This window comes from Aptenodytes forsteri, unplaced genomic scaffold, assembly GCF_000699145.1.
Source record: "Aptenodytes forsteri isolate BGI_AS27 unplaced genomic scaffold, ASM69914v1 Scaffold10, whole genome shotgun sequence".
Lineage (NCBI taxonomy): Eukaryota > Metazoa > Chordata > Aves > Sphenisciformes > Spheniscidae > Aptenodytes > Aptenodytes forsteri.
In genome coordinates this window covers 4,333,309-4,344,832 of record NW_008794117.1, presented here as the reverse complement: position 1 = coordinate 4,344,832, position 11,524 = coordinate 4,333,309, and the positions used below count along the sequence as shown (strand labels likewise).

The 11,524-nt window shown below is 35.5% G+C and overlaps 1 protein-coding gene across 1 annotated transcript in view; it reads left to right on the top strand.

The window, feature by feature from the left end:
• Positions 1-242: 242 nt before the first annotated feature.
• Positions 243-11,524, top strand: part of RYR2 (ryanodine receptor 2) — a gene marked incomplete at its 5' end in the record, with an annotated part of 258,073 nt that continues 246,791 nt past the window's right edge. The window contains 4 exons of the mRNA XM_019471222.1: positions 243-317; positions 917-944; positions 3,778-3,903; positions 10,611-10,775. Of these exons, the coding sequence (XP_019326767.1) occupies positions 243-317; positions 917-944; positions 3,778-3,903; positions 10,611-10,775 (394 nt within the window). The remainder of the gene's footprint in view (positions 318-916; positions 945-3,777; positions 3,904-10,610; positions 10,776-11,524) is intronic.

The window sequence follows — 11,524 nt, the reverse complement described above, 5'->3', positions numbered from 1 at the left end:
GTTGTTATGAGTATAACAATAATGGATGCTAAAGACAATGAAAATAAAATTTGTTTGAGTAACTAGGTCTGAAGGTTTGATTGATAAGAGCTGGTTTTGAATATGATAACTTTTGAATCTGACAGTTGCAGGAATTGTTTTGGTGGTCTTAAAATGAGAGATGTAGTTAAATGAACAAATAAATATTATGAATTCTTACAACAGAGCTGAGCATTTAGTCTGTGCTTTTGCTTGGTTTTCAGAACTGTCCACTATGAAGGTGGTGCTGTGTCAATTCATGCTCGTTCCCTTTGGCGACTAGAGACTCTAAGAGTTGCGTAAGTAAAATCTCTCTCAGAAAAAGAAGTCAGTTTGGCAGGGCGCTTTTTCTATAGTAAGAGTATTCCTATAAAATCAGATTGATAACTATAAAACCAGACAGATAATACTAAAATAATCTTCAAAAAGTGCTCTATAACACTTTCATGAAAAATGAAACAATTCCCATAGAGAGTGTGTGTTACCACACATGCTGTGTGTGTTTTGATTATTTTTTTGAAGTTGTTATAGCTGTCAGTGAATTCACAATTTACCTTGTTTACACATATATGTGACATTTTTAAGGAAAACTGTTCTGGTTATAATAATTCATGTGTGCCACCCCCTACCTTCTTTAAGCCATTCGGGTGACCTTAAAGGCAAAAATTTACAGAAAAAATGCTACCTTGCATGAGTGTTGGAGTGATAGTAAGGAATTGTGCCTTCTTTGTTAAGGTAATTGCCCTGTAAAATTTCACTTAATTTGTATTACAATACATGCTTGTGATAAAATTTCTAGTGACTAATCAATGATTGCTTTTTAGAGATTAAATCAGGGCAGCTTAGGGAAAGGTGCATCTAATGATGCTGTTTTCTGTTTGTGCATTTTATTCAATAGGATGATGTTAAATGTCATTGATAGAGCAGTGAGATTTTTGCTTTGGACTAACATTGACCTTGAGAGTGCTTAAGTGACAACAATGAAGCTGTGGAAGGTTCTCTGGCTTTTTATTTTCCTCATTGCATGTACTTCCCTAATAAGCAGTGGTACAGGAGCAATGTGGCGATTTGAGAAATTACAGGTTTCTGTTACGACTGTCATATATCTCACTTTGACAGGCACTGTGTGCAAACTTTTGAAGTGTAAACATTTGAACATATATGACTGAGAGAAATCGTGAGAACTGTCAAAACAACTAAGCAAAGGCAGTTGTAACCTTTCTTTTTAAGACACATGACTTTCTTACCAGGAAAAAAAAAACAAATAAAATCCCAATAACACTCTCTCCTACAAGTCCCTCACCTCCCTGTTTTCCTGTATGATATTCTAGTAGCTATATATGTTCACTGCTGAATTGCAGGCATATTACTATTCATGCAAATGCTTCAATTTGTAACTTAGTATTTGCATTCCTGAAGTCCTCCATCAGTTCTAGTCCTTCCCAGAATGACTGCAGATATAATATTAATTCTGTTAATTTTATATGATTCTGAAGGAATCGTTGTTTCTGAACTCTCCTCGTCAGTGGAGAACTCTCATAAAAATTGCATGGGCAGTCTGCGTGTGCAGACTGCCTCTTGGGATGCCCTGTCGTGGGATGCCAGATACTATTGCTCAGCGTTGCTTTCTTTCCCAAAAGGTGACAGGGATCATATTCTCACGTTGCAGAAAAGAATTTTTAGTAGTCAAATGGCTTCACAAGCTACTTAATGCTCAAAAGGCTTTTCTTGTAAGTGCACATGGATTGTCCTTTTTCCTATCCTGCAGGCATGAACTAGGGGCATGGCTCAATTGCACTACATTTGTTATTTTGTTTTTCTTACAGTCCAGAGCTATTGGGTCCAAGAGAAAATTGAATCAGACTAGAGAAAAGGCAGCTCCCCAGCATGGCCCATGATATGAAAGGTGCAGAGCTGACGTGTTTTACCAGACCCAGCAATACAATGGCTGAGATTCATGACCTGACATTTTACTTAATTGAGAAGCAGATGTTGTGCTCAGTATCAGAACACTGATACTGAGATGTGCTTTTGTGGAGTATGCTGACTTTGCTGTGTCGAAGACAGAAAAAAAGAAATGCATTTCTAAGATATAAAGCTTCCATATTTCCTTCCTCCCCAAAGTCCTCTCCCCTCGCCTTAAACAGAAGAGACTATTTCGTTTACAAAAGAGAATAGTTGAGGGGAAAACCTCTTTGTTCTTTTGGCCTCTTTAAAACCAATAACTAAAAAGGTTTAGAAGTTTAATTAGTGAAGTGTAATAAATCCTGTTACAAAACAGAAGCCGGGTATTGCTCTTGCATTTTAAAAACTCCTGCACTTTAAAAATGTCTGCCAAATCAGTTTTGCATACTTTGCATACAGTATGGCCAACTCTTGTGAAGACATGCTTAAACAAATGGGTATTTGTATTGAGTAGGTAAGTGCTTTAATCTGCTACATGTGTGCGTCAGGGAAAACGAAAATGACTTAAACCTGTGTAAGTGCTAGCTTAAGGGATTTTCAGACTAGTACATGAATATATACAAAACATATGCATAAAAACTTTTTATGTTTTTAAATGCTGTACCTGGGATTACTTTAAATGCAAGTGAGAAGATGCAGTAATACAGAATTCTGATATGGGAGTAAGTTTATAACCAAGTTAAGTTCATAAGGATGTGTTTGTGTATTTCATTGATATTATGTGAACATTTGTTGATAATTTTAAGCTATTTCAAGCCACAGTAAGCATAGGGAATTACTAGCATTTGTGGAAGCACATCAGAACCTCAGCAGTATGTCATAACTCCATTGTGACGGGCATTTTGCAAACACAAAATAAATATATGATTTCCTCTCCAAAAAGCAGTGTGCACATACATCTAAAGTAAACTTTTGAAGATGTAAGACTGAAGAAAGTTTTGTGAAGATCCAGGAAAACATCCTAGCTGTGGCAATTTTCCAATCTAAGGAATATTTGAGAAGCCTTCTGAAAAGGCTTTGTGAAATGCATCCTCCTTAGTAACTCCTACACAAGCTTGTCTTCAGGAGTTAATCAGGAAGAACAGAAGAGCTGACTTTCAGTTTAAGGCAAGAAGTTAGAAACCTGCAACCTATATTTCAACTTGATGAGTTCTTGGGGAGGTTAGAAAATCTTTGCCTGTCTTCCTTCATTTCCTCCTATAGAATATGAAGGATCTGGGCCAGTCTTTGCTTAATAATTTTTAAAATCCATTTTATGAGGATTTTTAGTGATTATTTATTTATTTTGCTCCCCCCACTATTCAAAGTGTGCCTAAATTGTGCTGACTGCTGAAAGGAGAGTGCTCTGGGAGAGTGAACAAACCCAGCTGCTAGTAGATGAAATGTTGGAGAGGGAACTGGCAGATCTAAGCTCTTTGTGTACGGCAGAAGCCTCCTTTTCTGTAGGCGGTCTGTATCTCCTCTCAAGAGGAATTCAGTCTGTACCAAGGCAGCCTGTGCAAAGGAAGAGGTTAAGATTATTTATTAGAATGGTTTTATAGGAGATAACCAAAAAGTAGCCATTTTCTTGCTGATAATCCAAGAGTTAGAGTTTTATCCTTTTACCAACTAGTTGGCAATATAATGTACTTTAAAATATTTTTGCGAGTAGTTAAACTCGTATGTTTTGTTTGAAAAAAAACAAACGTTTCCTATGAATTTCTTAGGTGGGAGTGGCAGGGGCATTAGAGCCCATTCAGACTAAGACATATAACAACAGGAAAATATTTAAGTCTCCTGGATACAAGAGTCTAGCCATTCAGACTAAGACATATAACAACAGGAAAATATTTAAGTCTCCTGGATGACAAGAGTCTTCTTCTTACAGACAAAGAGAAAGCGGATGTAAAATCTACGGCATTCTGTTTTCGGTCTTCCAAGGTACGGAATCAGTGCAGCATTAATATAGCTAGTAGTAATTCCAATCTCTCTAGTAAGCAAGATTTAGATATTTCCTATTGCATGAATTATCGGAGCCTTCTACCTTTTCACTGATTAAAACAAAACCAACTCAGTATAATTAATATCTGGAAAGCTTCTTTTATCATACTTTCATTGGGTAATGCTGCTGGGCTGTTTGTTTCTGTGGTTTTTTTGTTTTATTTTACTGCTTGCCTACTTTTGAACAGTTTCCTCATTTCTTACTTGTTTTTCTGATGAAATTCACTGGTACTTCACTGCTTATATCTGTGGGCTGACACAAGAAAAATTTATAGTATTGTGGGTTATTTAAATTAAATGGGAAAGTCAGGATTTCTTTCATCAGATACTTTACTGTGGTTTAATTTAAAGTTACCATAGTTTGAACTTTCATTTGACACCTTCAATAAGCATTTCAAGTTCAGAAGAGTACTTTGCATAGTGGGTAAACAGTTTAAAATGATACTATGATAAATTCTTTAATATCCTTTGATTTCTCGTACTTTTCACCTGCAGCATGATGTTGCTGAAAATTTTCCAATAACGTTTTTTTAAAAAATTGTCTTCTAAAAATATATAGTAATTGTAAACAGAATTATTCAATAACTTCTCTGTAGCAATTACTTTATATCTTTTTAATTATTTGTCTGCTTGGGAAGATAAGAAATGAATGTAAACCTTTTGCACTCTGATAACAAAGGCTTTAGTTCAGGTGATTGTTCTGAGACCCAGACAATGTTAGAAAACCAGTTAGAAAAGCTGTAGAAATACTCAAATATTTTAGGACAATGCAGTGCAACTATATTGGGGAGTTCCTGTTGCAGTTACTATAGGTCTCAACAGTTACTCTTCTTTGAAGCAAGAGGGATAAAATAATTCATTCACTGATTCTCAAGATGGAGTCTTCAGTTGGGGTTACTCCAAAAAGTGGAACAATATACTGCACTCTACTGTTACATGGATTATTTAGTCCAAAAAATACTTGAAGACAAGAATTGTTAGCAATACAGAGAGTATCTTTTGTTGATATGGAGAAGGCGGTTCATCTCTATTTTTGAAGTAGCATATGCACATGTGTTTTGGAGATTAGATGATGTTGTATTTGAAGTTTCTTCACTTGTTTTTTTCAACCTGAGTTTGGAAGTCATATTTGGAAGTATTTTGAAGGTTTATATTTTGAAGTGATTTTGTTCTACCATGTTCAAAATAAAAAGTTAACATGTTTTGGTTTAGTTGTTGTTAAGTGACCAAACCTATTCTATGCTGAGCAGAGCAGAGATAAAAGGCTTTGGGGCATGTAGAAGCAAGTTATGGTAGTCAATTCTTGAAGTAACATGAGAGTATTTTAAGAGGGGTCTACATGCTAATCAGCACTTGACAGATATAATCTTACTGATATTTAAATATGGTTTTTCAAAGAAATTGGAAGTTTGGAAGATCATATTTGATGTTTATTTTGTGGATATCAACATTCATTTTAACTAAAGACTTATTTGGAAGGAATTATGGAGATGCCACAGGGGAGGAGTATACGGTTTGCTCTTCATTGCTGAGGATGAATCCAGTCTCCTGCTTAGGACTTCTTAAAGGAGTGGCATGTTTCACTTTATTAGGATACAGGCATTAAAAATTTTTAGGTGCCTTCTCTCTCTGGAAAAGAGCAGTAAATAAATATTTCAAAATTATAGCAGTCCTAGAAAGGCTTCTGTAGAGAAGGTAAGCAGCTTCAGGGGTCTCTTTTCCTCCGAGCGTGTATGGACATTAACCTTTCACTTGTGTTGTTGCATGTAGTTAGCTGAAAATAATTATTCCTGGATGAGAGGCAGCCCCTAGTCTTCTCTATTGAATACAGAGCATCAATAGTGGGAGTATGTCGAGTGGCTAGATCTTTCTTACAGCAATTTCAGTCCTTTTTTGCCACAGTCATAATTCTTCCTTCCACTACCTGGAAAGTAGTGGAAGGAAGAATTACAAAGATCCCACTTGTTGTGCTATAGATAAGTTAGTTCTAATAGGCAAAACCAGATATGGGGAAGAATACCCTTATTTGCAGTGTTAAAGACTCAGTTCCTTCAGGCATGTGAGTAGACGATAATTTCAGTTTCCAAATGAAAAGCAGCATTCATGTTTGCAGAGAAAATACTGAAAATGTATCCCCTATAAATCTGAAGAATCAGATGCAAATATAAATGCTCAACATTTATTGTTGTTTTTAACCTTATTATTTGCAAGGGCCTTGCTCATAAGTTTGAACACATTAGCTTGCCAGTACTGCATTAAAAAAGTAAGCTGAAGAGAACCAGAAAGCTGAAGTTTTTTATAAGATGTCTTATATGAACCAGAATACTTTTCTCAAATGCTCAAAATAACACAGACACACAAACAAAAACACATATACATATGTACTTTTTTTTTTGGCCAAAACACAACATTCTGGTACAGAAGTTGAAAAATCAGATCAGAATCTTCTTATGTGTTAAAATTCTTTAAATATCTCAGCAAAATAAAGAAATGTGAAAGCTTAAAATCATCACAAGCCAAACAGCACTCAGAAGATAGGGATATTCTGAAGAGCTAACAGTCTCTTCATTTTTTTTCCTGGGAATTGGGCTTTATGCTCTGGTTATTATATATTACCCTAATAATTATCATTAAATGAGAATTATATTAGCTTTTCAAGCATCTGAAATTCAGAAAATTCTTTTTTTCTCTCTTGTAGTCTTGCTTCACTCAGCACAGGATGTCCACAGATATCTACAATTTATTCTCCAAATATATGGCTCTTTTGTAGACTTGACTTTGTAGTGATTAAGTTCTATGGATTTTTTTTTCTCTCACATTTGCTAAATATTGATTCTTTTTGGTAAAAAGTATTAGCTTAATATTGCTTTTCCACTGAAATAAGGTAAGTTTACTAATTTAGAAATGTTTATACATTCTGTATAAAGTCTGCTTTTGCTGTCCACAGTCTTTTCCAGTGGACAGAAATACATCAATTTTAATAACATTTTATGGCCTGCATTTTTATATCTTCACCTGTTTCTTAATAAAGTTTAATAGGAAATATATTAATGTCAGTTTAAAAAACAGTCATGAATTAGCTTCTTCCAGTCAGTGAGATCTGCTAGAATGTCAGTCCTGAAAGTGTGCCACAGAAGGTATAGGTTGGGTCAGATGACAAGAGATAAAATTGAAAGGATGAGCCTTAATCATGGGAATCCTTTTCGGAATGTTATAAGGAACTAAACAGAAGCATTAGAGTGAAATAACACATTTAAGGCTAGGCTTCATAGAATAATTTTTTTCAACATTAAGATAATACCATTTAAAATTATGTTGTCCATTTAGCCCACAAAAAATGTGGGAAGATTGGCTTGTATTCTTGTATGCATGGAATAAAAACTGTTTATAAAGAGTACATCCTTCTGGAGAAAATTCGGCATATTTTTCAATAAACCTGTTCATTTCCAATGCATTCTTGTTGCTTTGCATTACTGAGGTGGTTTCCAGACTGTTGCAAAAGCCAGTTGTTTCTGTTTGTTCCAGTGTAATGAATCAAGACTTTTGATCTTTGCTTAGAAAAAGTTCTGAGAATGGGCCTAGACTGCAAATAAAACTGAAGCTTTTCTTTGTAAATATGCTGTAGGAAGAAGTAGCAGATGGTTATGTAATGACAGGTTATGGTAAGTGTGTAGGGGGCTGGAAACTTGCATCACATAATATCTATACTAGTACGCAATTATTAAATGGTGACGTGGTGATTTCTGATGTTTGTCAGATCCTGATTTTCACTGATGAACTATTTTACAGTAGATAATGAGATTGATTTATTATATGTACTTTCTCAACTACCTGCTGTTTATTGGCATGAATCCAGCGCTCCATTCAAATCTTCCCCTTCATAAACAATTTGTGGTTCCTCTTCACTCTCCCCAAAAGCTCAATGTCTTGAAGTTCCCAAATGAATACTCTAAAGCCTGCTGCCCCCCCATCCCCTAGCTTTCCATCTTCTCTCCTATATTCAGTCAAACTTTTACTGTATGCTTTCCTGGCTGCTATGTTTATTTGCAGGAAAGAGCTCAACTGAATGTGATTGAATTCAGTCTGGGCTCTAAACTTACACGCAGGGTTGTCAGCGTACTTACATAGGTGAGGACAGAGATCTTGCTTGGCAAATTGTTGGCACTGCAATTTTTATGCTAAGTAAATTTAATGTTAATTCTAATTGGAATGAAGATTGCAATATCAAACCCCTTCAATTTCTGTTATAGTCAGTAGATTTTAAAGTATGGAATAATACTTTAAATTAATAATCCCTTATTTTATTGACAGTGCTTTATGAGAAAATTTGTGAATTCATATATCCATATCTTAGCAAGTTGGTGGTGAGGAGGAAGACTTGGCAAAAAAGACAATCTTACAATGTAGAAGCACAGTATGGTCACACTATCTTCTAGTTATGAAGATAATTCAAAAGACTAGAGCTTGAAATCAGGCTGTCATTTCTTCATATGATAGCAGGACGTAATTTATTTTTTCCTGTATTGTCATTTGTGTGCAATGTCCTATTATAAGTAGCTTTTCAATTTCCAACTGTTATTACATTCAGGTTATTTGTGCTAGCTTTTGAATTGAATACAAGACTTAAATACAACATTTAGAGAAATGATATGAACAAAATAATGAATTAATAATGAAATAGAGGCACACAATAACTCAGTAATGGGCATCAGATGTAATAATAAATCAATTATTATCATGTATCAATGGACAAGGTTTTAATGAGAATTTCAGCACTTAAGGAATCAGACATTTACAAGATAGTGAAATTAACATCTGTATGCAGAAAAGGTTTAATAATCTGAATTGATGAATATATTATATCTCGAAGCTTAATGTTATGAAAAGTAATAATAAGAATTTGACCTGAGTATGAATTTTTTAATTTTTTTTTTAAGTGCTTTAAAATACATTCATAATTGTAGGGTGAAAATCTAGTTACATGACATCTCCCTTTACTTAATAAATGTTTTTTAAAATCCTTTAATAAATTAGAGATTGTTTTCTGTTCATTTCAAAACCCAGTCTTTGTCATTTTTACTGTGAAGCTGTCTCCCCAGATTGTCAAGGCCAACTGTGGCCACAAACATGTGTGGTATAATCATTCTCCTGATCTTTCCTGGTTGTAGTAGGATAGAACATTTAGAAGTTTTTGTCTCATTATTTGCAACATTACTCTGAGGAAGCGGCTTGTCCTTTGCTGCTGATCAGGAGAAGCAGAGAAGGTCGAAGCTGTATTTTGTTAAGGGGATCATTCTGCACTCTGAATGTATGGCCTAAAATAGGCCTGCAATTTGCACAGATGATTTTTTGAACAGTGGTGAAAATTAAGCAGCTTCTTATCTGGGCATATGTGAGCATATATAGAAGCAGAATACAGGGGGTTACTGCACTGGTGAACCTGGCCTGCCCTGTTGAAAGGGAGAGCAAAACAGCAAACTGCAATATTATAGTAGTCTCAGCTTCAACTGCAACAATTGTGATGTATTCCCTCTCCTCCCAGAAGAATGATGAATAGTTTCTATGTCACTAACTTGATCACATGACTCAGAACTAATGAGTCAAAGTGCTTTTGGTTACTCTCAATGGAGATTTTTGCCTAAAATGGAGCTAGTGGTGAAAGCCTCAGGAACTTGCAGTGAAGAAGCTCAAAGTCCCCTGAGAAATTTTGGGCATAACTACATTAACATCCTTCCTACAGTTAACAAGACGTATATTGATCCTTTGTAACATGTTTTTTCCATACTTACCTTTGGATTTAACAACTAGTGCAGGCTGACAAGAGGTATATCAGTTGGTTGAACCATATGCTTTTGGAGAGATTAAATGGATGATCTGCCATGAACCAGGGTGCGTAGGCTGTTTGTCTTATAAAGTGGTGTCTGTGGGGAAGGAGTTGGTTCTTAGAAGAGCTAGATATTGGGGAGCACCTCAAATTACAGTTACGAACTGTAGCGTTGTTTGGGATACTAAATTTCCTCTCCTGAAACGACTGCTGTCTGTATAGGACACCAGCTGGACTGACACATGGTCATGCCATTCTTCTTTTACACCATGTCAACAGGTCAGTCACAAACACACAGAAATGGATTTCTTTTCTCAGGAAATACTGAGCCCATTGTTGGGCAGTAATGGGCAGTGACAAGTTAAAGACCATCTCTCTGTGACAGTCGGAAATAAATTGTGGGGAGGTGCTCATCTTTTCCAGGCTGGAAAAAAAAAATCCCCAAGAAAAAGCTTCTGGAGGTTAATGTCTGGTTCAGCTAGGGGATGCAATGTATTTGGTCTTGTTTTGCAAGCTTTTATGTTTTAATAATTACATGTACGGTCAGTTATGATCCTAGTTCTTTCCTAGGCAGGTGAAATGAATACACCTGGCTTTCCTAGTGTAATAAGCTAGATTTTTGTGTGGATGGGATCTCTCCATCTTTTGCCTGAATATTTAACTAGAAGTTACACTTTTGCCAGTTTTTAATCGTTTCGTTAAAGAAGGATCTCAAATATTCTTTTAGGTCCTGTTCTGGACAATTGCCTAGTATTCAATATTTTATGGAAATATTAACATGTTGGTTATTGTTCTTGTACACATTTTTTTTCTTCTTCTTCAGGAAAAGTTGGATATAGGGACAAGAAAAGAGGTGGATGGAATGGGAGCACCTGAAATAAAATATGGGGATTCAATATGCTTCATACAACATGTAGATACAGGCTTATGGCTCACGTACCAGTCTGCTGATGCAAAGTCTGTAAGAATGGGTTCTGTGCAGCGGAAGGTAAGACTGTAAATAGGAATGCATTTCATTCAGTCACAGTCTGATAGGGCAGGGCGGGGAAATGAAGGGAACTACAGGAGACAGCTAATTTCTGGGTTTCAAATATTTTAAGCATGTCTTTGTTTCATTGTGAAAGTTTTTTTTTTGTCACGTATTGAAAAGTTATGTGATGCACTGAATTCTTAAACTGAAAGCCAAACGAAGTGCACGTGTTAGCCTATAGACATTAACTCACAAACACTGATAAATCTGGATATACTTGATGTCAAACTAAAATATTGGTAATAGCCTGTAGAATATGCTAAAATTCCTTTATTCAATGTGCTGTAGTTTGGATTGAGGAGGCTTTTAGTTCAAAGTCTTTTCTTTCCACGTTGTGAGCATATTACCTTTTGGGCTGGAATGTTCAAGTCTTGAGCCCTAAGGGATTTCTTCTTTTAAAGAATAACCATGGCCAAGCAGAATGCTAGCTCAGCATAATAAAGTAGGAAAAAGATTCTTTTACAACTGAACACATCTTCCAGAAGGCACATTTGTGTTAGTGCTTACTGTAAATGTATGACTTTGCAGGAAATTATATCTCAGCAAGGAAAAAATGTTTTAGCCTTCTTTTAAAACATAAAATAAAATAAAATAAAATGTGATGTTTATCCACACTGTAGTATTTTCTGTGACTGTTTTACATGCCAGAACTACAAAGCTAGAGCAACATCTGGTATACTTGGAAGGTCATGCCTTATAATTTTTTA